Source organism: Cyphomyrmex costatus, unplaced genomic scaffold (genome assembly GCF_001594065.2).
Source record: "Cyphomyrmex costatus isolate MS0001 unplaced genomic scaffold, Ccosl1.0 scaffold455, whole genome shotgun sequence".
NCBI lineage: Eukaryota > Metazoa > Arthropoda > Insecta > Hymenoptera > Formicidae > Cyphomyrmex > Cyphomyrmex costatus.
The window spans coordinates 148,950-174,323 of record NW_017278801.1 but is presented as its reverse complement, the minus strand read 5'-3'; the positions used below and the strand labels follow the sequence as shown (position 1 = coordinate 174,323).

Sequence of the window (25,374 nt, the reverse complement as noted above, 5' to 3'; positions counted from 1 at the left end):
TCTCTCTCTCTCTCTCTCTCTCTCTCTCTCTCTTCACCAACAGTTTTTAAATATTTATTCGCAAACGTTAAACGATCTCTAATATTCTTCTTACTCAACAGTGGTACTTTTCTTGGGGTTCTAGCACACAATTTAGCATCTTGCAGTCTGCGGAATTGTTCTTGCTGATATCGGTGCATTAGTTCGCTCTTTCAGTGTAAAAGAACTCGCAAAGGGATCGGCTTTGCATTTCCGAAGTAATAGCCGGTCAAATATTTCAGTTGTTTTGCGAGGTCTCCCACGAAATTCTATAGACTGCTATTTTTAAGGTATTAGCAATCATATTTCTAGACCGTCCTATCAATTTAGATATTTTCCATTTTTATAAAGATTTTTTTATTAATCTTTTCTCCTCATCTGTACAATGTTTCGATCTACCTATTTTTCATCAACTGTAAATAAGATTTATCACAAAACAATGTTGGTAAATACTAAATTAAACATAGATTTATAATCTTTGACGATATAAAAGTGTAACAAGATTTAATGGAAAACAGCTTGTACCCCTATTATTTCTGCTAGTCCGAAATCACTTTTTTCGAAAAACGTCTGCACTTACTTAATTCTAGAGATCAACTGAGATTATTTGTATATATAAACCAAGAAGACTAGAAAGAGACTAGTTTCTAGTCTTCTTGATATAAACATATTTTTCAAATGTGTCGACATTCAACTGATAAGGTAATCTGACCTAGCATTAACACATATGTTCGCAAATTGAAAAAGAACAATAAATGAGTTAGTGTACCTATTATTTCTGCCACTACTGTATATATACATCTATTTATTATCTATGCTACAGAATAATTACAATGTGATCTATGCTTTACATTCTAAGATTTTATGCAATGTAGATTTCAATATTAGTTGAAAACAAAAAAGATATCTATTATTTCAAAATTTCATTTCACAACTTTCAAGTTATAATTGTATCTTTTGAAGCATATAATTGTATATTTTTTTAAACTTACGCTGTTTTCTGTTTTTGGTGTTTATATGTGGGTATATTTTCAAACGTTAGATATACTACGTATAATATCAATGTCTCCAATTTCCTTAATCCAACAATATTTTAAATTTTCTTCTGCTACTTTTTACTTTTTATCAACGTTATATTTTTTCTATGAAAGTATTGTATACTATAGGAATACATATTACTTGACAGCGTTTTAAGTATCATTTTAATCAAGGTTTCTGCACCAAAAGCAAAGTGCAGCGTATCTGCAGTACAGGGGATTGGTTTCAAAATTACGGGCGGAGAAACCAGATAAAGATAAGAAGAATACTGGTGCAGAACTTTATTGTCCAGAAGAAGCTCTTAGTGACAATGATGAGGATAAATCTCAGAAATCTCATTTAATTCCACATGGTGAATATAATTACATGTATAATAAGTATTCAATGCCATTCAAAACGAATTTTATTAATTCATGTTTTATATATTCCATTGTTAGCAGATCAGTCAAAGGACGATAATAAAGAAGAACGGAAAAGAAGAAAACGTAGTCGCTGGGGTGATCCAGACAATAAGGTTCTTGTTACAGAAACAAATATATCTTCTGGTAATAGATCAGGTGCTGTACTTCCGCAACCTGGTATAGCTATACCAGGACAAATTGGACAACCTGCAGTCATAATACCTTCTCCGTCAAAGAGACAACAAGTTAAATCAAAAAATCCGATGCTTACCAAAATTTCACGTAATGATCCTGCACTTATCCACTATGCGAGACAAACGTTTGGAACGCTCGATTTAAGCGAAGAACAATGGAAAAAGGCAGAGGATCATTATAAGGTAGATTATTATTGCATCAATTATAAAAGATAAACACACAAACTATATTAAAATTTATTCTCTTTATCTGATCATATAGTATGTATATAAAAATACAAAAGTAAATTTTAAAGATCAATTATAATTTTGTACTAGAAATGAAAATAACTAAATCTTACGATAATTTACTCGGTAATTTACTGTAAATTTGTCAGTAATTTTATGGAGGCTAGTAAAATGGTAATTTAAAAAAATTATAAAAATAAAATAATTTGATATAAGAGTATTTAGTCGTTAAGTTAAAACTTTGAAAACATTTTATTTAATTTAAATTTTTATTTTAATACTACATTTTATATAATAATAATTAAGAAACTATATATTTAAGTACGTAGTAAGTAGAGAAACTTCAAATAAATTTTTTATTAAAATTTTGAAAGCGAAAAGTGTGATAGGTACAGTAGTCGTAAACTATATTTTTCATACCTTATAAACTTATAACAATTTTATTTGCTTGCTGTTTTAGCGACTGTCAAGGACAGTTTTTACTAGAGAAAAAATAAAATATAATTATACATGTTAAATGGGGGGGAGAGGGGGGGGAGAGAGAGAGAGAGTTTTCAAATTTTAAATAATTAAATGATAGAAATATAAGAAAAAACATATATCTGTGACTTTTCAAATTACGTGATTTACATGTTTTAATTACATGATTTCGTTATGTAACTTTGTGACGTAATTTTTTTCAGTAAGATACGTTTAGATTTAGACAATATTCTATTAGCGATTCCTATTTGGAATATTGAATGATTGTATAATTTTTAATTTAATTATACATAAATACGAAAATACAGATTATTTATGCATAAAACTATAAGAAACAACAATTTTTGCCAAAATTATCAATAAATTATCATTTTACCGTAATTGTAAAATTGAATTTGACAGTAATCTTGTATCTCTATTTTGTATATATAAAGATAAATAAATAATTTTTTTAGATAAATCTTTTATACCAAAATCTCTTGAAGAAAAGAGAAGAAGTGAAACGTTTGGAAGCACAAGGGAAACATAAATACGAGTACGACAGCGACGAAGAAACAGAAGGAGGAACTTGGGAACACAAACTGAGGTCCGCTGAAATGGAAGCGACACAGATGTGGGCCGAGGAATTAACTGCGCAAGCGGAAGGCAAACATCATATTGGCGATTTTCTACCTCCGGATGAATTAAAAAAATTTCTGGAACAATATAATGCTGTGAAGCAAGGCAAAGAACCCGACTTGAGTGACTATAAAGAATACAAGTTAAAGGAGGATAACATAGGTAAATTTCAAAAAATGTTTTCTATAGTTTTTTATTTCTTTCTAACATTATATTTGTACAGTAAATAGAGCGGTTACATTTAACTACATCTTATAATAAAAATTTTACTATTTATTATTTATTAAATTGACAAACATATTTCAAATCAAATGCGAATAAAAATTTCTTGATTCTGTCAAAAATTATTTCAATTGAACAAGTTTTCTTATTTTATAGGATTTCAAATGTTACAAAAGCTTGGATGGAGTGAAGGACAAGGGTTGGGCAGTGAGGGTAGTGGTCGTATTGAACCAATTAACAAGTAATACTTTTTACATTATTTTCTTCATGTCGAATATACATTTGTTTGATATAAAAAAATGTTAAACTCATATAATCAAATTCTTATAATCAATGTTTCTAGAGCAACAAATAGACTCGATAGTGCTGGTCTAGGATCTGAAAGACCAGATGGAGTATCTAGAGATGATGATGAATTTGATGCATACAGAAAACGGATGATGCTTGCGTATAGATTTAGGCCTAATCCATTAGTAAGTATCCCGATTTTTACAATAAAAAATTAAAATGTTAAGTAAAAATATTCAACAGCTTATTTTAATTATTACATTTTCTTTTTCAGAATAATCCAAGAAGACCTTATTACTAAAAGCTAAAATACATTATTACTAAACTAGTATTCCTTTTATTACTGAACAGTAGTAGATGCCTTTATTTTGTATATTTGAAATTGTATATTTCATTTTAAAATATATCTCTTCTATACAAATCCCCGTTCTTTTTTCTGAGTAAAATTATTTATAAAGATTAGTATATAAAAATTAGTACGAAAATTTAAATACATTTAAAGGATGAAAAGATATATAGATAATCATAAAATTATGAGCAAAAATTTTATTTTGTACACTATTGGTACTATTTGTACACACTTTGTACTATCTGTAAACTCTTAATTTGTATTATTTTACATTATTTTTTGTACTATCACATAAAAGAACATCGCTAAGCCACATTATCTTTTGGCAAATATTTTATGACTGAAATAACAATGAAATTTTTACAGAGAAAATTATGTAATATTATTTTTTTATAAAATAATATTAAATACCCTCTTATATGACAATTTTTAATAAATTTTAATTTATTAAAAGTCTCATTGCACAATACCTATATTCTATATCTATATTATAGGTAGTACAACAAAAATGTTAAAAAAAAAGATTATATACAATTTTTATATTTATGTAATGGAAATAAGTCATTGTGTTAGTAAAATTCCTCTAACCTGATAAAATAAAATAGGCATGTACTCATAATAGTACATTTTTGCAATAATTTATAATAGTTTCATATATAATATTTTATTTTTAACTTCAAAATTTTTTTTTGATATTTATGATATTAATATGAAAATATTAATTTATATGTAATTTCTGTCGATGAGATCTTTGAAAGTATCTCTTAACATACTTTTATAAAAGCTATCATTTTCAATTCTTTCTTGGAGTATACCACTGTCGTACGTATCTTTTATTTCTATCTCATTATTATTGGTAAATATGTGTATAGTGTAAGTTGCCATTCCCGCTGCGTATTTTCCGAATTTAGTTAAATGTTGAATTAATACTTCGTAAGGAAAAAGAATATTAGGATCATAACCGGCTCTTTCGATACACCTGGATAGTGCTTCATAATATTCGTCTATCACCTGATCGAAATATTTACTTCGTGTTTCTTGCGTGCAGCAGCAAAAAAGCATATAAACTATATCTAAGACAGGAGATGCGTAACGACATATTTGAAGATCTATAAAACGCAAGTCGCACGGATTGTTCTCCTAAAATGAATTAAGTGTAATGTATATTTTTGTTAGCTCTATTATATTTTTATTATGTTTTATTATACGTTTATTAACACAAATCTTAAGCCACTACGACGCATATATCAAGGAAGTACTAATTGTGTGTACATACTTGGTCGTATTTGAAGAGCATATTGTTGGTCCAAGAGTCACCATGATTTACAACGGCGTACGGCTCAGCGGCTTTTCCATCAACTGCATCAATCATATTTGACATCATATTTTCTAAGAATCGTTGGTATCTTTCGATATAATGTTTATCTTCATTCGCTAAAGCCTAGTACATGGTATCAGAAAGAAAAAATAAATTAGATTTGATGAATAATAGACGTTTAAAGATCAACATGCAAAGTACCTGGAAAATGACATCAATGAGCACTTTTAACATATTCTTCTGCTTATCCTCGCTATTATCGTATAATTTTTGAGTAAACAAGTGTTCCTTCATCTTTAGTTTTTCGAAGCTTATCGGGTCCGCGACACGCGTAATGAAGCTGTACGCGTGAAATTCACCTAAGCATCGTAACGCCAAGCTGAGATGAGGGTAATCCAAAATTTTTGACGTAGCCATCACAAAACCTTGAGGCGTTAGATCTTCTAACATTAGTATCTACGATAAATTATACATTTTATATGCATTATCCAAGTGTTTGTTTCTTCATCGCCTTAGATTACTCTTTAGAAAAGATACAAATCTAATCTCAGTAGTCGCGCTGCATGAGGAATACGCGAAAGTTATTATCATGTTATGAGATAGCTCAGGATGATAATCGCATAATGTTATCGAGGTATGTAATTTAATGATATTAGATCATACTTGTTTATTGATTAATATAAGAGTGCCTTGATCTTTTTATGTATGCACGCGCTTGCACATGATACATGAAATAAATTCCTCACCAAAGAGCAACTACAAATTGTAATGCAAATGATAATGAATTACAAAATAGATTTTAATTAAATTTCGCAAAGTGTAAAGAAAAAACGGTCTATATTTATAAGCGTTAATGAGGTTTTTTAAATAAATTTCTAGTTTATACAACATTAAGAAACGACATAAATATAAAAAATATAAAATATATAAAAATAATATCGAACGTTTCGGAACTCCTTCTTCAGCGATTCTTACAGATGTTTCTATGTCAATGAAATAATCGCATAATCTTACGGTCGAAGCGACATGGTATGACAATTTGTTTGAACAGAATTGATTCTCCTGTTTTTGTGTGAACGTGGAAATTGTGTTTAAAGTAAGAAATTCATTGTCATCGTTGTAATATAAAAATATAAGTAATTTAAATGTAAATTGTCAATTACTGTCTATTATTGTCAATTTTTGTATTAACGTTAATTAATTATATTTATTTGGTGATTAAAATAGAATTTCTTCCTTACAAAATGTACGAAAACAGGAGCATCATTACTTATTCGTCTGATTTTGTTTACAAGTGTTACAATGATAACAGACGAACTCTTAAGGCATCGGAAACGATATTTATTTATTTGGCTCTGACCATTATAGACTGTCTTCTTTGTTTATTTATTTATTTGTTTGACACTTTTTTCAATAAATAACTGTAAGAGTCGTCTAGACTATCCGTATCTTTTTGAGAATGCTTTTGTTTTATTTTTTAATGTGTAATATCTCTGAGATAATTCTTTTATGATAACTCGTTTCAATATCTAGACTTAAGGCTCCTTCCCAGTCAAAATTGTGATTGTAATTTAATATATGATCAGAGATGACGGAGAGTTTAGAGGAACTCTGCTTAATATTATTTCTATGTTCATTTATAGTTCTTGAGTTTTTTTTGTTTGTTCCACATAAGACAGACAAATAAAATACATTTTATTTTTATGAGCTTTGGTAAAAAGAAGTTGATAGAGAACGATTAAGAACGATAGCATTTCTATCAATTTGTGTGTGTTTTATGTAAGTTTATATCATTCTCTATCGTCGATTTTGCGAGCATCACGATTGATCGGCGTCTGAATTCTATCATATTTTATTAAGTTCTATAACATTTATACAAGATTCCTATAAGATTTGATCTAAATTAGTGAATTTACGAACCAGATTCCGTATTCAAAATTATAGGATTTTTCTATCGTTCTCTATTAACTTTTTTTTTATCAGGGAGAGACTTTATCGTTAAGTATATATGATATAAATCAAGATTATTATAGATGAAATACCAAAGTTACAATATTGTGCAAGACGAGATAAGATAAGAATACCTATTACAAGGTAATTATACATTAATTTATTTTTTTCTATCTTGAGCAGAAGTTCCATCAAAATGTCAGGGATATTACGTGTGGAAGTTACGTAGTAAAGAATCAAGTCTTTAAACGAAGTACATGTATAGATAACGTGTACTTTCGCGAGCCATCTAATTATCAAACACTTTTACCGCGTGCCTAATACTGATCATGTCGGCTTTTACTGCTAAAAATAAATAGCGAAAAGGCTCCAAAAATTCCGGAAGATATAACATTATTTATACCGTTGCGAGTATAGTTGGTCGGTTTCTTATATAAATATAGCGGTAGCTTTCGAACGAATAACCGGAGGGTTGCGATTTAAAGGAAAGCTTCCCAAGAATGTCGGCTCTTCGATCCCCCCCCCCCCTCCCCTCCCAATAAAAATTTCAGAATTAATTAAATTCCAAAATTAATGATTTTGCCAATGAAATGGAGTCGCACCGAAATATGAGAGATTCTTTCTCATTAACACTTGAGTGCAGTTTGGTCATTAGCGAAAATATTGCGTAATGCAATAGTTAACTGGACTTTATGTCTTACATGATGATCTAAAATTAGTTTATTATGCCCGAGCGCGCGCGTCCGTTCTTACAAATCGACGTTTCCCTTCGCGACATGATGCCTGCGTTTTATTACACGTATAAATCTCGCGGAGCCAGCGCATCGTCAAATGCATTGTCTTCGAGATAATGACGTGCAAAAGATATAGGAGTCATGCGAGCTGATCGGAATAAAAGATAACATTACGAGTGAACAATGAAGTAGCGTTTAAAATTGTACATTCGCGCAACACAATATCGTTTTTATAAAATTATGCGAAATATATTTAACTTTTTTAAAGATTCAATCGTCGTTATATATATAAATAAATAAAAATATATATATGTATATATCAGGGAATGGAAAGTTACTTTTTAAAAGTAACTAGTTACAGTTACTCGTTACCGAGTAAAAAATGTAACTAGTTACAGTTACAGTTATCGCTTTTTAAAAGTAACTCGTTACAGTTACCGTTACTTGAAAAATAACTTTTCGTTACTTTTCCGTTACTTTTTTAAAATCAATTTAAAAATGTACTTTTGCATTTTTTTTTTATGTGTAATACTGACAAATATATAGTTTTATTTAAAAAAAAAAAAAAAAAATGTAGAATGGCTCAAATAATAAATTAAATAAAAGTAAAATGAGAAGGGTTACGAGCCAAAAATGAAACAGTTTATTTCCGATAAGAACGACGATGACAATGTAATTAAATGTATAAATATATATTAGAACAACACCATGGATAAAACAAGATAAAAACAAACGACGTTTCGACACTTATTGTCATCGTCTTTTAAACTGTTTCGCTTTTGGGTTCGTAGCCCTTCTCATTTTACTATTATTTAATTTATTTTTTAATTTTTTTTAAACACAATTTTGTAATTCTAAAACCTGTAAAATATGCAGCAAACTGAAATATTTGTATGTCCTATGTATTACATAAAAGATAGAAGTGTAAAATAATTACTGAATCATAACGGCCGAATGTCTAAGGGCTTTCAAGTTTTATTGATAAACGCTGTAAATAGCATGTATCCAATCGAACCGTGTTCAATCGTGTGCAAAGTAACGACAAAAGTAACTGTAAATTTCGTTACCGTTACCCAAAAAATGTAACTCGTTACCGTTACAGTTACCAAAAAAAGAAAGTAACGCAGTTACCAGTAAAGTTACCAAAAAAGTAACTTGTAACTGTAACTTCGTTACAAGTAACGAGTTACTTCCATTCCCTGGACTATATATATTTCTTACAGCCTCGCTGCATTATGTGTATGTAGCAATTTCGCGCAAAAAAAGAGATTACACAAAAGCGCCGTATGGAATTTACATAAATGATTACACGATATTCAGCTTTGTATGATATGTATTATTACTTCATTGGCATAGATCACGTTCTGAAGTGGCAAATCGCAAATTACCTCTTTATTGGATTCCTCGCTAACGTCGTATAAAATAGGAAAGCGGTCGATAATCCCGCCGCGGTCCTTCAAAGTCTCTTTGAAAATAGGCAACACTTCTTTGTAGAAGAACAGCTCGCGTTGGAACATATCTGTGACTCGGCTGCTAGTCAGCATCTCGTCGGTGTCCAAAGTTCGCGTAGTTTTCAGAATAAGCTGAATTTTCTCGTCCTCGCCATCTTCAGCAATGCCCTCGATCGTGGCGCGGCAGACGAGGCTCACGTAATTGTCACCTTTATTGGTACCCTCAGTTATATGAAATTTTGGAGCCGATAGCTTGATGGATTTTGTGTATGTACGCAAGTAATCGTACAATCGCTCGTCCGACACGATTTTCTCACTTGCCATTTTTTTGCTCCTTCCTCTGTCTGTCGATGTCTTTATCTCGTGGAATCTGCAGCGGACGTTGCTTACGTGTGTTCCTTACGCGATGATAGTTAGTAATACTCTAATCCTTTATTTTAAATAGTCGAGATACCGGAATCGAATCTTGTACACACAATTGCTCGCCTCGATGATAAGAGAGCGATTACTGGAACGATCGTTGAAAAGTATCGCTTATATTATCTTCGTTATCGCATTTTTAATTTATAAATCGTTACTAAGCAAGTATGAAGATTATAAAATGTATTTATATATATATATATATATGTATAGATTTAATGTATATTTCTGTAGAGTGTTATCGATTTGTGATGTTTGCGATTTATCGAAGCAATCGATTCGATTTGAAACGTTTGCGCATGACAATTCTCTCAATCCAGACAGCACAGAACATCCATTGGACATCCAGATTTGATTTCAATCTGATCCAAACGTCCATGCACTTATTAGTACGAATGTTTTAAAAATGTGCGTTATTCAACGTACGAAGTATGTTTACATTTGTACATTAAAAAAGTGTTCATCTCAGTAAAAAATGTATAGACAGCGAGGGAGATTACTTTGAAGATCGAGTTTATATTCATGTTTTTATAAATAAATGTCAAAGTTGGTTAAAAAGGGCCGAGAATTAATTTGTACACCTAATTAATAATCTGGATATTTTTAATATGTCCAAAATGTCCAATGTGTACGTTTTAAATACATTATTTAAACATTACTATGCTATCTGGAAAGTATCGAAAAATTAACCACGATCTGAGTACGCGGACTCAATAAAAGACATATTCTCCTTAGGCCAAAATGAAAAGTCGCGATCCAAAGTTGTTGTATATTCTGTGAATATGAATTTCATTAAACCATTACAGATTTAAACAATTGTTTAAATGAATAAATAAAAACGAATAATTGTTACAATAAAAAATAAAAAAGAAAATAATTGTTACAATTAATTGTTTTGATGGTGATAATTATCACCATCGCGCAATCTTTAATAAAATAAAAATTAAAAACAGTATTTATGGTGATTTTTACCTAATTTATCGCTGAAAGGAGTTCCATGCACATGCAGCTCTGTGTCATATAATTTCACAATCTTAATCTTCCTCCTTTCTCTTCTTTTTATATTAATTTCAAGTAAACGATTAATCTATGACGAAATTATAGATTATGCATTCTTGACGTGTATCTATACATTAAAAATTTTGTTCACTTTTAACTTTACTAGAATGAAAGATGTCAAGAGGATTATGCTTTGCGTCGCGCTTACATCTGTTAGTTATTTTTACATTAAACGCGCAACAGAGAAAGGAATTAAGAAAAGAGAGGAGTGTGAGGTGTAGCGAGATACTGACCACCATTTCTCCAATTAAAGTGCCTTTACCCGTTTCCAGTTGAGAAACGGTATTTCCTCTACGATAATCTACTTTAATCTATCATATACAGTTTTTTAAAAAATAAACATATATATATAGTGGCGTGAAAACGTTTCCGGCCAGTGACATTTTGTACTCTAATTTATAAATAGAAGTCTGATAAAAACCCACTATATTATCGGGTGATAGTACAAGATGTGTGAGTAACGACATTTTATACTGATACCTGATAATAATTAAAACTTTATTAGGCCTTTCTTTTTTATAAATTGGACAATTAAAGCAAGGCGGCTTATCACGCGTGCCACCGGAGACACAGAGCTTCTCCCACGCACTCATTGTTTCCCACACCGCTTCGCCGGCGCTCTCCAAAGATCGCGTTCAGCAGTTGTCGGCGGCCTTAGTATTTGTCGAGCTACGTTAAGTTGTAATTTTCATTCGTTCCATTCAGCAGGCTCAACTGTTGCGGAGCGGATCCGTGAGTGCTCGTTGCTATTGGTGTATTCTTTTAGATCATCCAATGGCAACAAAACCGCTCACGGATCTGCTCCGCAACCAGTTGAGTCTGCTGAAAGCGACCATTGTGATTATAATTGGAATGTAAGAATTATATTCAAGCTGATGGAGCATTATTTAAAAGCTTTTTCTAAATTCTCTCTTAATTGACCTTTTTTAGTTAAGTGTTTATTTTTTCTCTGTTAAGATTACTTAATTTCTATTTTGAAACAAATTTGTAACATATTATTTATGCATTGTTAGTTATAATAATATTAATAGTTTGATATCGTTTTGAAGAGCGCCGAACGCGTCGGTGGGATACAGCATTGCAGCGCCGGGTGAAGGAAACAATGAGAGCGTGAGTGAGGGAAGCCTATATGTCTTCGGTGGCACTGGCACACATTGAGCCGCTCTGAATTAAACCAACATACTATGCGAGGCAATAACGATAACGATAGACATAACGATATAAGAACAGAGGAATCCAATATACAGGAATGCAGAAGTCAATGCACATAGGAATATGGAAAATAAGGCAATAACGATACTGTATCGCAAACACTCTAAAAAAAAAAAAAAAGAGTATCTTTGTGAACATGGTGAGCCTCCTCACTCCCGGTAAAATAATTGTAGTTATGATAAACTTAATTTCGAAATTACTATTCTTCTAGGAAATTCTGGGAAATTATTTTCCCAGAATTTCAGCATTCTATTTATTTCTTTCCTCTCTTCTTTTATTATTCATATTATTGTGTTCTTTTTTAGATAAAATTGTCATCAGATTTTATTTCTCGGTTATGCAGGAGCTCATTATGATTAAACATCTTTTCAGGGCTGGGCATGTATTTAAAATACTTTTATTTGAAAGCGATAATTGTAAGACAATTGTATCTTGTAATTTGTATTTCAACGGCGTACATGAAAATATTTTGCATTTTATATTTTATGGAAGTATATAAAAGTATTTTATATTTTGTATTTCATAGTATTAATAATGAAAGATTGAAGATAATATTTTGTATTTTATTGTATTTTTTTTTTAAATACTAAGATATTGAAGATTGTTATTATTTAAATTACGAAGTACATAAAGCTTTCAATCTTTCAATTTTAAATACAAAATACGTAATACTTTCATGTACATCGCTGAAATATAAAATATAAAATCTACTTTTATTGCGAGAAAACTGTGTTTTAAATAAAAGTATTTTAAATACATGCCTAGCCCTGCATCCTTTGATCCTTTATTATTTTTAAATTATAATTTATTTATGTAATTTTCATTGTCTCTGAAGAAGGCTAAAAAATGACCCGAAACATGTAAGCGCAATTTTATTGTTGTAGTGAGTGGATTTGCTTGATGTATGTCGGCGTTGCGTGAGGTTATCTGCGCTTGACTCCTATAATGCCCTTTTCTTTCCGCAAGTTTGTTTTTGAAAGAAATAAGGAGATATTATTATAACATTAAGTTGATTACGAGTAAGTACGATATAATATTAATATTTTTTAATATGTGTGTATAATTTGTAACTAAAGTTTAAAAAGAAAATTTACAAATAGCAGTAAAATCCATTAAAAAAATCTTTTTAAAAGAAGAAAAATTATACGCCGAGTGCATAAAAAAAGATATTGAATTCTTCTTAATCAAAAACGGACATGAAATAAATGTAATTAACCAAGCATTTCATTACGCAAAACACATATATATAAGATATATCGAAAGTGGCTAAATTGTCAATTGAATTATAGTGAAGAAAAAACTTGGCATGCCTGGGTCGCATTAAAACTAAAGATGTGCATGAGACGAGATTTTCGCAATCTCGATCTCGATCTCGGATTTTCGAAAATCTCAATATCTGATCTCGATCTCGATCTCGAATTTCGTCGAGATCTCGTCGAGATTGGGGTGGAAAATAAGTTTTTTAGATACTCTGATCATTGTTAAAGAAGGTGGTTTGATTTTTTATGGCTATCGCGCAAAGCCACTTTTTCTTTTCGCAGATTCCTTAATTTTCATTCACACCATCCTATGTGTCATAAAAGAGATGTAATTTATGGTGTTGTCGATGAGATATTCCGTTTGTGTGTCATCCAACTTTCCAACAAAATAATTTAATAAATGCCATCAATATTTTTTTTATAGAATGGATATCCTCTACATTTTATTATATTTTTTCTACAATTCATAACAGAATTAAATTCCACAATAATATTAATTCTAATAATAATAATACTTTAAAATTGAATTATAACTTTAAATGAGATAATGTTGAAATCTTAGATATAGAACATTCTTACAAAAAAAGATTAATATCTGAAATGGTTCATATTACAAAATAGACACACGGTATAAACAGACAAAACGATACAGAGGCATTGCCGAAATGTACACCAATATGATACATTCCCTTTCCACGTCTTAAGTTGTTTATCCTTTCTGTTTTCCTCTTTTTCCTCTCTTGATATTGTCGACCATTGACATTATCTTATTTGTCATCATAAAGATCAGTGCTCATTTTGGTTCGCTGCAAATTATATTACTTACTTTTCAATTATAATATACTGTTTTACTGTTGTGACTTGGAATTTTTATTTATGGACATGTTACTTCTTTTCCTTTTATTTTTGACAAGGTAAAAAAACTTTTATATTCACACGTTTATGTTTTAGAATATTGTTGATTCCTTATTTTTATATGTATTTTTCTATTAGGATTAATTATGCTTACGATTCAATATTGACTGAATCTTACATTGAATTGAGAATATTTATGAATACTTAATGAAGAGAATACTTAATGAAGAATGTGTATGCAATATATTGTTATTTTAATTTATAATACTTTATATTTTATGTAACATTGAAAATGAACCAATCGGAGTCGAAACGTTTGTTTTCTATGTGTTTGTATGATTGTTTAAATTAAATTGTTCGTTAATTTATTGGTTCTTTGCCCTCTTTACATTTATACTGTTTTATACATATTGAGCCTTATTATTACTTTTATTAAATAAAAATAATTTCTTGATTTTTGTTAAAAATTATTTCAATTGAATTTGAATAAGTTTTTTATTTTATGAGATTTTAAATGTTACGAAAGTTTGGATGGAGTGAAGGACAAAGATTGGGCAGTGAGGGCAGTGTGTGTGTGGTCGAATTAACAACAAATACCTTTTACATTATTTTCTTCGTGTCAAAAATACGTTTGTCTAATATTTTCAAATTCTTATAATCAATGTTTCTAGAGCAACAAATAGACTCGATGATGCTAATCTAGTATTTAAAAGACCAGATGGAGTATCTAGAAATGATAATGAATTTGATGCGTATAGAAAATGGATGATGTTTGCCTACAGATTTAGGTCTAATCTATTAGTAGGTATCGCGATTTTTAAAATAAAAGTTAAAATGTTGAGTAAAAATATCCAACAGTTTATTTTAATTATTACATTTGTTTTTTTCAGAATAATCGAAGACCTTATTATTAAAAGCTAAAATACATTATTACTAGTATTCCTTTTATTACTGAAAAATGTAGTAGATAGATAACTTTATTTTGTGTATTTGAAATTGTATATTTCATTTTAAATGTATCCCTTATATACAATTTCCGTATTTTTTTGAGTAAAATTATTTATATAGATTAGTATATAAAAATTAGTACGAAAGTTTAAATACATTTTAACGATGAAAAGAAATATACAGATAATCATAAAGTTACGAGCAAAAATTTTATTTTGTACACTATATATTGGTACTATTTGTACACACTTTATACTATTTGCACATTTTCAATTTGTACTATGTATTTTACATTATTCTTTACACTTTCACGTAAAAGAACATCGCTAACACATATCTATTATTTATTAGCAAATTTTTTGTGACTAAAATAACAATGAAATTTTTGCAGAACAAACCATTTAATATTATTTTTTTTATAAAATAATATTAAATACTCTCTTATATAAGGATTTTTAATAAATTTAATTTATTAAATGCGTTACTGCATAATACCTAAGTTCTATATTTATAGTACATCAAAAATGTCAAAAAAAGATTATACACAATTTTTAAATTTACGTAATGTGAATAATAAGTCATTGTGATAGTAATATTTCTCTAACCTAAATATAGATAAAATAAAATAGGCATGCATTCATAGTAGTACATCTGCACTAATTTATAATAGTTTCATATATAATATTTTATTTTTAACTACAAGATCTTTTTTGGATATTTATGATATTAAAATATATATTATGAAAATATTAATTTATATATAATTTCTGTCGACGAGATCTTTAAAAGTATCTCTTAACATACTTTTATAAAAGCTGTCATTTTCAATTCTTTCTTGGAGAATCTCACTGTCGTTCACATCTTCTATTTTTACATCATTATTACTGGTAAATATATGTATAGTGTAAGTTGCCATTCCCGCTGCGTATTTTCCGAATTTAGTTAAATGTTGAATTAATACTTCGTAAGGAAAAAGAATATTAGGATCATAACCGGCTCTTTCGATACACCTGGATAGTGCTTCATAATATTCGTCTATCACCTGATCGAAATATTTACTTCGTGTTTCTTGCGTGCAGCAGCAGAAAAGCATATAAAGTATATCTAAGACAGGAGATGCGTAACGACATATCTGAAAATCTATAAAACGCAAGTCGCACGGATTGTTCTCCTAAAATGAATTAAATGTAATGTATATTTTTGTTAGCTCTATTAAATTTTTATTATGTTTTATTATACGTTTATTAACACAAGTCTTAAATCCACTACGACGCATATCAAGGAAGTACTAATTGTGTGTACGTACTTTGTCATATTTGAAGAGTATGTTGTTGGTCCAAGAATCACCATGATTTACAACGGCATACGGCTCAGCGGCTTTTCCATCAACTGCATCAAACATATTTGGCATCATGTTTTCTATGAATCGCTGACATCTTTCGATATAATGTTTATCTTCATTCGCTAAAGCCTAGTACGTGGTATCAGAAAGAAAAAAAAAATTAGATTTGCTGAATAATCGATGTCCTTAAAGATCAAAATGCAAAGTACCTGGAAAATGATATCAATGAGCACTTTTGACATATCCTTCTGCTCATCCTCGATATTATCGTATGATTTTTGAGTAAACAAGTGTTCCTTCATCTTTAGTTCTTCGAAACTCGTCGGGTTCGCGACACGCGTAATGAAGCTGTACGCGTGAAATTCACCTAAGCATCGTAACGCCAAGCTGAGATGAGGGTAATCAAAAATTTTTAATTTAGCCGTCAGGAAACCTTGAGGCGTTAGATCTTCTATCATCAGTATCTACGATAAATTATACATTTTATATGCATTATCCAACCATTCGTCTCTTTATCGCTTTAGAGTACTCTTTAGAAAAGATACAAATCTAATGTCGGTTGTGGCGATACATGGGAAATACGTGAAAGTTTATCATGAGATAGATAGAAAATGATAATCGCATAATGGTATTGAGGCACGCCATCTTATGAGTGGGTCGTGCTTGTTTATTGATGAATGTAAGAGTGCCTTAATCTTTATGTATGCACGAGCTTGCACACGATACGAATAAATTTCTCACCAAAAGCAGCTGCAAATTGCAATGCAAATGGGCGCGTTCAGCGGACTCAACAGTTCAGTGAGCGCTCGATCGTTATTATTAGTGCATTCTTCTAGATTAAAAATTCTGATTGGATGATCTAAAAGAATACACCAATAATAGCGAGCGCTCGCTCAACTGTTGAGTCCGCTGGACGCAACCATTGATAGTAAATTACAGAATAGATTTTGTTTGTATGTGGCCTTATCGTTAAGTATGATTATTATAGATGAAGTACCAAAGTTACAATATTGTGCAAGATGAGATAAGATAAGAATACTATTAGAAGGTAATTATATTTTAATTTATTTTTTTCTGTCTCGCACAGAAGTTTTCCATCAAAATGTCAGGGATATTACGTATGGAAGTTACGTAGTAAAGAATCAAGTCTTTAAAGACGTACATGCACGTGTACTTTCGCGAGCCATCTAATTATCAAACACTTTACTCCATATTTCTACCACGTGCCTAAATCGATTTTATCGGCTTTCAGTGCTGAATATAAATAGTGAAAGGACTCGAAAAATTGCGGAAGATACAGGCATTATTTATACCCGTTGCGATTAGTTGGTCGGTTTCTTATATAAATAGCGGTAGCTTTCGAACGAATTTTCAGAATTAATTAAGTTTCAAAATTAATGATTTTGCCAATGAAATGGAGTCGCACCGAAATATGAGAGATTCTTTCTCATTAACACTTGAGTGCAGTTTGGTCATTAGCGAAAATATTGCGTAATGCAAAGGTTAACCGGACCTTATGTCTTACTTGATAATCTTAAACCAGTTTATTATGCCCGGGCGCGCGCATACGCGTGTGTCCGTGTATCCGTGTGCCATTATAAATCGACATTTCACTTCGCGACATGATGCCTGCGTTTTATTACACGTATAAATCTCGCGGAGCCAATTCAGTAATGCATCGTGAAATACATTGTCTTTGAGGACGACGTGCAAAAGAATAGGAGTAAAGCGCGCAACTTTTGCTGATTGAATTGAAAGATAATATTATACAAGTATATAAATAATGAAATAGCAATAATTTCATGAAATAAGCATAATCCCACGCACAGGTTCTTATTCGTGATAAATTATTGTAACGTACATTGCGGACTTTATTGTTGAAATGTTCAAACTTACACTGACGAGTGACGCTCCACTTAGAAATTGACTATTTTGCACGAAATCTAGTCTGGTAACTATGGTTCGTCCAAAAAATTATATAATTCTAACGAAAGTTTATCATGATGACACAAGCTAACGTACTTTGGTTGCAAACGATAATTGTGAAAAATGAAACAAGAAGAATAATGATCGCATTGTTATTAATGTAAGCGAATAATTGACTAATTTAAATTCTCTTCGTTCATTTTATATAAGTTCAAAATTATACTGAAGATGGTCACATTATTGACCGAAACGTTTATATGAATTTTATGTCATTATTAATATGAATAAATTATACGTTATAATAATTTATCACGAACAAGAACCTGTGTGTGGGATTATTCTTATTTTATGAAATTATTGTTTTTTTAATAGAACCAGATTCTGAAAGGGTTTTATATATTATAATGAGATAGCGTTTGAAATTTTACATTTTCGCGCAACACAATATCGTTTTTTCAAATTATGCATTTGACTTCCTTAAAGAGATTTGATCGTCGAACGTTTTATCTTTCTTACGGCCTCTGCATTATGTATGTACAGTTTATTTCGCGCAAGAAAAGAGATTATGTAAAGGCGCCGTATGGAATTTACATACATGATTGCATGACACTCGGCTTTGTATGTGTATTATTACTTCATTGGCATGGATCACGTTTAGATGTGGTGAACCGCAAATTACCTCTTTTCCGAATTCTTCGCTAACGTCGTACAAAATAGGGAAGCGGTCATCGATAATCTCGCCGCGGCTCTTCAAAGTCTCTTTGAAAATAGGCAACACTTCTTTGTAGAAGAACATCTCGCGTTGGAACATATATGTGATCATAATGTTAGTTATCATCGGGTCGATTACCGAAGCTCGCGCAGTTTTCAGAATATGCTGAATTTTCTTGTCCTCGCCATCTTCCGTAATACCCTCGATCGTGACGCGCCAGACGAGGCTAACGTAATTGTCACTTTTATCCGTGCCCTCAGTTATATGAAATTTTGGGGCCGACAACTTGATGGATTTTGCATATGTACGCAAATAATCGTACAATCGCTCGTCTAACGTAATTTTCTCATCTGCCATTTCTTCCCTTTCCTGTTTGTCGATGTCTTTATCTCGTAGAATCGGACGGATGTTGCTTACGTTTGTCCCTTACGACAGCTAGTAATATTTTGATGCTTTTTGTTTCAAATAGTCGAGACAACGAAATCTTCCACGCAATTGCTTGCCACACATCGACGAGTAAAGAGCGATTACTAGAACGATCGTTGAAAAACGTCGCTTATATTGTTTTTGCATTATAACGTTATCACATTTTTACTATGTTAATCATTACTAAGCAAGTTATGAAGATTATGAAATGTATACGTAGTCATTATTTTTTACCTAATTCATCGCTAGCTGGCAAAGTTCCATGCGCATGCAGCTCTGTGTCATTTTTCACAATTTTAATCTTCCTTTCTCCTCCTTTTTATATTGATTTCAAGTAAATGATTAATCTATGATGAAACTATAAATTATATATTCTTGACGTGTATGGTATATATATATTAAACAGGTTGTTCACCTTTAACTTTACTTAGGAACGAAAGGCGTCCGGAGGATTACGGTCTGTGTCGCTTACATCTCTGTTAGTTATTTTTACACGAAACGCGCAACAGAGAAAGGAAGGAAAAGAGAGGAGTGTGAGGCGTGGCGGGATATACTGACCACCATTTCTCCAATTAAAGTGCCTTTACCCGTTTATAGTTGAGAAACGGTATTTCCTACGATAATCTACTTTAATCTGTCATATACAGTTCCTAAAAAAAAAGTATATATATATATATATATATATATGTATAGTGCCGTGCAACGTTTCCAGCCAGTGACATTTTGTACTCGTAAAGGTAAGCCTGATAAAATTTGACTCATTATATTATCGGGTGTTAGTACAAGATGGTGAGTGACGAAATTTTGTATTAACAACTGATAATGATTAAAATTTTGTTAGGCTTTCTTTTTATAAATTTTAGTTCAAAAGATCACTTTTCGGAAGTTTTTGCACGCTACTGTATACATGTATTGGGAGTACAAATTAGTTCGGTCCGTTTTCCAAAAGATGATCGCCTCCAAAGACGAGTCACTTTTTCGAGATGGAATTCGAAAATTGCCTGAGAGATGGGAAAAAAATAGTAGCCAGCGATGGACAATACTTTAATTAATCTGTTCATTAATTTTGTTTTGAAATCAATGCATTTTGACACAAAAAACGGACCGAACTAATTTGTACAATATATACTATATATATATATACACATGTGTGTATATAATTTCTCAAATAGCTGCTACGAAAAGAGATCTTTATCCGTTTAAAAATTACTTATATCAAAATTAAAAAATATATTACGAACCGCAGATAACAGAATTCTGTAATCACTTATTTACTCATTTATATATACAATTGCAAATTTTTCGTAAAATCTGCCTGTTATCGATACAGATAACTGCCTCGAACGATCTTATAAACAATCTTGTGAGCACTTCGACCCGTTCACTTTATATTACAAAAACGCGCGATGTTCTTATACTTGCAGTAGAATAAGAAGAGAAATTCTCAAGTTTCGATTAAATATAAACAGAAAGTAGGCGAGGAGAATCGTGCGCTTCTTATCAAAAATATGAGAACATGAATGGTTATCGTAGATCCAAAACCGATTTGGAGAGGAACAATTGATATCTTATCACACGGCGTTGGTCAAGATCTTTCACGTTTCAGCGCGGCAACACTCGTATATGGTGTGACCCTATATACAATTTACGAACCTACCGACTTGTACTAGCCGCTTGCGTAATCGTGACTTTCATACGTTGCACTTTCGTTTTCGAAAGTATGATATAATCGTTATTTAGATAGAAGAATCCGATGGAACAAACAAAAAAGGAAACTATCACGTTGGTGCATTTCTCGCGGAAGCGTCCGGAAAACTTCCACGTGTTAGCGGGAAGTCGGTGGAGTAATAGAAAACGGCTTATCGAGGCTCTTTGGAATTCTGGGAACATATTATTGTTAACGAGATGGCGTTATTACCCCATTTTATTTTATTTTTTTTTCCATGGAAGGTATGCGAGGTCAATTCTCGCGAGAATATTCCTCATTCCTCGTTCATTCTTTGTATAATTGAATTCCATACTTTTTTTTCCTTTCTCCTCGATATCTATTTGTGCGCTTATTTTATTTCAATATTTTGCCGTACATGGGATTTTTGAAGAAAATACTCCATCAGTATTTTTTGATTATATGCGAAATAATAGATAAAAAAAAGTCTAAAAATATACAATCTGTGACTTCTATGATAGAAACTTCGAAAGTTAAAACTCGTTAAGGCTTTGACAGATTACAAGAATCTTTAAAGATTTTTTTATATACTTAATTAATTCGAAATAATAAAAAGTTTGCTTCTGTTTCTCGAAGGCTTCTAAAACGCTGACGAAAGAGTCAATATTCATATTGCCGGAAGGTTAAATTCGAAAAGTATAACAGGACCGAGGTCTTCTCGAGCCACACAAAACATATACGATACGCTTTCGAATTTGCGTGAGCAACGTTATTATTATTAACTTTTAACTGCTTAAATTACTCGCATAAATATCACTATTGAAAAAATATTGGATAATACAATATATATACTATCGCGATTCCTATAATTTATTCATTTCTCAGCATCTGCCATCGTTGCATAATTAAGTCCCGTGGCATATCCGATGTTTTTTTTTTTGTACGACCCCAGCATCGGAGAATGGATTAAAATGGATTGGACATTTTGTCTAATCGAATTCGTATTTTAAACAGCGAAAACTTTTTTTTGGATTCAATTGGATTCAATTAGATTCAATTGGATGCACCTGGATTGAAAAACTGCGTTTCCTATTCAAAATTTCGAATTGTACAGTATTCACTATGTGGTCACAAACGCACTGAAAAAGCTGATATTATTTTTCGATTGAAAGGTATACAGATATGCTCCATGCAATTCCTATAAATGAATAAAAACGTATTCGGATTGAAAAGAATTCATTTTAACATTCATTAATCCGTATTTCTGAAAATCTGAATCTATTTTCCCGCGAAAAAAAATATATATAGATTTAATATAATTAAATATAAATTTTATTAAAATTTAATATAATAAGTACTTAATAACAATTCCAATAAATGTGGTTTTATTAAAACCTTATATAGATTTAATTTGGACCATATATAATGATCCATATTTAGTTATTAATTCAACTTATTAAAACTTGTTAATCAACTTATTTAAAACTTATTAAGATTTAATTAAATTATATAAATTGGACTTTAATAAAATTTAATAAGGACTTATTAAACTTAAATAAGTTGATAATATAAACTATATTAAAAGTATATACAAATATGCATTTATTTATAAGATTATATATAAAGACCTTATAAATTCTTTATATGAATTTTGATGAAATCTTTATAAAGAGAGAACTTATAAGACTTTTATTTAGAATATATTAACATTTTTTTCGCAGGTTAATCCATTTCAATCCATTCTCAGATACTGGGACGTTATGACTTTGCCCCTCCATCTCGTTGATTTCGATCGCAAGATGATACTTCGGATCCCGTGATCGAGTAATAAGAAGAGTCCGTTCGTCGGTCGGATTGATCCATGGGGCCATTGACTCGATCAGTCGACGCGATCACGAGGTGCGAGATATCCTCTCGGATCGCGATATTCGCGAGCGGGATCTCCTCTGAGGAAGCTGAAGGAGGGGGAGAGATCCGTTTTTTCCATCGATCCCGATTGCTCAACGATCGAGAGGCACATAATAATCATGGAGATTGTATCATAGCGGGTTAGGATATTTCAAGGCGATATACAACCCATTCTCCCGACAAGTCTCGCGCCGACTCGCGCCGATTCGCGGCCTTACTCCAGTATCCTCGATGTAATAAACGAACGAGACTTTTCGCCCGCGGCGTTCCCGACGCTCGGCCGGGGCGCGCTCGTTCCTATCCGCTTCTTGCAATCCGCCTATGGGCGCAAATAAACGGCCGCGAACGAACCGATCGGATCGCGAGAGACAATCGACACTTTTTATTTCTCTAATACACGTATAGGTTCCTTTTCCTTTTTGTAATTCGTCTTTACTCGCGATCTCCTCGCCGCATTTGTCCCCCATATATAGTTAATTCGCCTTATTCACTCTAAACGCGCCTCCTATCTCTTTCATTTCCTCCACTTTCCCTCGTTATCTTCACCTTGTAGCACTATTCTCGGAATTCCGATACATTCAACATGCATTGTCGATTACGGCACACTGCGGGATTGGGTTTGCAAGGCATATATTATATTAATCGTAAAAATAGCCACGTGATTTGTCATTTACGTCAGACACTGGTCGCGACTACTACAGTCATCATCATGTGAGTCGAGATCGTAGACCACTTAGATTATTGCCATGAGTGACGTAACGAGCAAGCAGGACAGTGTGTACTTGAAAACGTATTGCCTTTTTACGCCTACATTTTATGTTCCAGTTATTGTATGTGAAAGAAATGTACGTTAATTGATAATTTATAAATGACGGAGAGAGATTAGGACAGGTAATTTTTGTATAAGGATGTCTCGCAAGCTTGATTATGAATATACTGATTAAAGAAAAATATTTTCAGAAAAATATTTCATCTGAAGTTTATGAGTCTTTAAATTATTTTTATACAAGAGGTAGTATAAGATATTAAAAAATAGGTTTACATTTTTAATATTTGCTTTGGCGAAAATAGAAATTGGAGCAAGTTGAAGAGTGACAAAAGTGCAAACGAAGTTAGAAGGCGTTTACACTTTTTTTTTTTACATTTCGTTGTCTCAACTTTCGCCTTTTAAAAGCTTTCTTTATTCTTTTGCCACTCTCTCTCTTTACATTCGACTTACACTTCAAATCTTCATTTTCGCCAGGACGTTGAATTTTTTAAAACATCGCAAACCGAAAATGTTCTCATGTTTCTCGATCGATGTTGACATCCAATTTTGTACTTTAAGAACAAAAAGTGTCACGACGATGAAGGAAGATACGATTAATTTTTGTGAAATTTTAAACTGCACTGATCAGATAACTCAACAAACGCCAACAATAACACAACTCGCGGAATATAAAGTAACGTTATATTACATCAATATCATAATTTCCTACTCAACATCGTAAATATAATACACACATGTCGTACATAATTATATATACAGTTATATTGTTCAAGAGGAAATTACGACATTGTTGTAACGCGTTATCTGTCAGTTTGTGGGAGCTGTTGGTTAAAATTTCTCACTCAACACTATATATATAAAAATAACATAACAGTTACGTAACGAGTAACAGTTACAATATATTGTCAGGTGGGAAATTATACCTAACAATTATGTTACTGTTAGTCGGCTGAGTGTTTGTTGAGAAGTTTCCGAGAAAATTATTCATGTTTGACAAATCTTTAATCTTAATCTCCGCGGGAAATAATAACACGTTATGTAGAAATACAGACGATATGTATAATATAATTCAGGCGAGTTGAATTTATAAAGATACAGCGAAGCGAAAAATTGTTGATTTCTCGCGTGCTTCTCGATCTCCTGTATATTGCAGAACGAGATCTCGCGTTCGCTCTGTAAAGGCGGTTCTCTGCTGAGAACAAAGCGTTACGATAATCGCAGCGAAAAAAGAGCGTTCGAAGCGGGCGGGGTATGTGTGTGTGTGTGTATTTCCTGAATGAAAATCCATAACCGGATGGCGACGCAATGCACGGTCCCCTTTCATTCCGGCCGCGCGCGCGGCACTTTCGGTTTCGTTTTCTGCAAAGGTTCCCCGGTCTCAACTCGCTGCGCACGGCCGTGCTATGTGGCCGCAGCGCGTGGTATATTATACGACGGGAAAGGTTCTCCGCGGAGCTCCAGGGTTCCCGTGAGGTCTTACACCCCACCCTTTCACCGCGGCGTTCACCGCCACCTGTACAGGTCGACCGAGACTGGAGAATGGGACCGCGCTGGTTCTCCAAGTTGAAAAGGAATGGTAGTGA

General features: G+C 31.8%; 3 protein-coding genes across 4 annotated transcripts in view; 1 reads left to right on the top strand and 2 right to left on the bottom strand.

Annotated features, from left to right (window-relative positions):
• The window catches only part of LOC108777708 (SURP and G-patch domain-containing protein 1), a 7,815-nt gene extending 3,955 nt beyond the window's left edge, over nucleotides 1–3,860 (top strand). The window contains exons 4-9 of one of the 2 annotated variants that reach the window (XM_018544663.1): nucleotides 1,230–1,408; nucleotides 1,497–1,834; nucleotides 2,815–3,139; nucleotides 3,356–3,440; nucleotides 3,543–3,672; nucleotides 3,762–3,860. In XM_018544663.1, the coding sequence (XP_018400165.1) occupies nucleotides 1,230–1,408; nucleotides 1,497–1,834; nucleotides 2,815–3,139; nucleotides 3,356–3,440; nucleotides 3,543–3,672; nucleotides 3,762–3,788 (1,084 nt within the window). In that variant the 3' untranslated portion in view covers nucleotides 3,789–3,860. Of the gene's footprint in view, nucleotides 1–1,229; nucleotides 1,409–1,493; nucleotides 1,835–2,814; nucleotides 3,140–3,355; nucleotides 3,441–3,542; nucleotides 3,673–3,761 lie in introns of both variants that reach the window. The other variant, XM_018544662.1, reaches the window with a different exon arrangement.
• Nucleotides 3,861–4,559: 699 nt separating this feature from the next.
• Nucleotides 4,560–9,813, bottom strand: LOC108777664 (uncharacterized). Its single transcript, XM_018544607.1, has 4 exons — nucleotides 9,227–9,813; nucleotides 5,356–5,610; nucleotides 5,113–5,277; nucleotides 4,560–4,976 (listed from the first exon to the last, which is right to left on the bottom strand). Exons 1-4 carry the CDS (start codon nucleotides 9,611–9,613, stop codon nucleotides 4,560–4,562), a joined length of 1,224 nt encoding a protein of 407 aa, XP_018400109.1. The 5' UTR covers nucleotides 9,614–9,813.
• Nucleotides 9,814–14,738: 4,925 nt separating this feature from the next.
• LOC108777663 (uncharacterized) lies at nucleotides 14,739–19,758 on the bottom strand. Its single transcript, XM_018544606.1, has 6 exons — nucleotides 19,683–19,758; nucleotides 18,990–19,552; nucleotides 16,594–16,848; nucleotides 16,349–16,513; nucleotides 15,847–16,213; nucleotides 14,739–14,821 (listed from the first exon to the last, which is right to left on the bottom strand). Exons 2-6 carry the CDS (start codon nucleotides 19,377–19,379, stop codon nucleotides 14,739–14,741), a joined length of 1,260 nt encoding a protein of 419 aa, XP_018400108.1. The 5' UTR covers nucleotides 19,380–19,552; nucleotides 19,683–19,758.
• Between the last annotated feature and the right edge of the window lie 5,616 nt (nucleotides 19,759–25,374).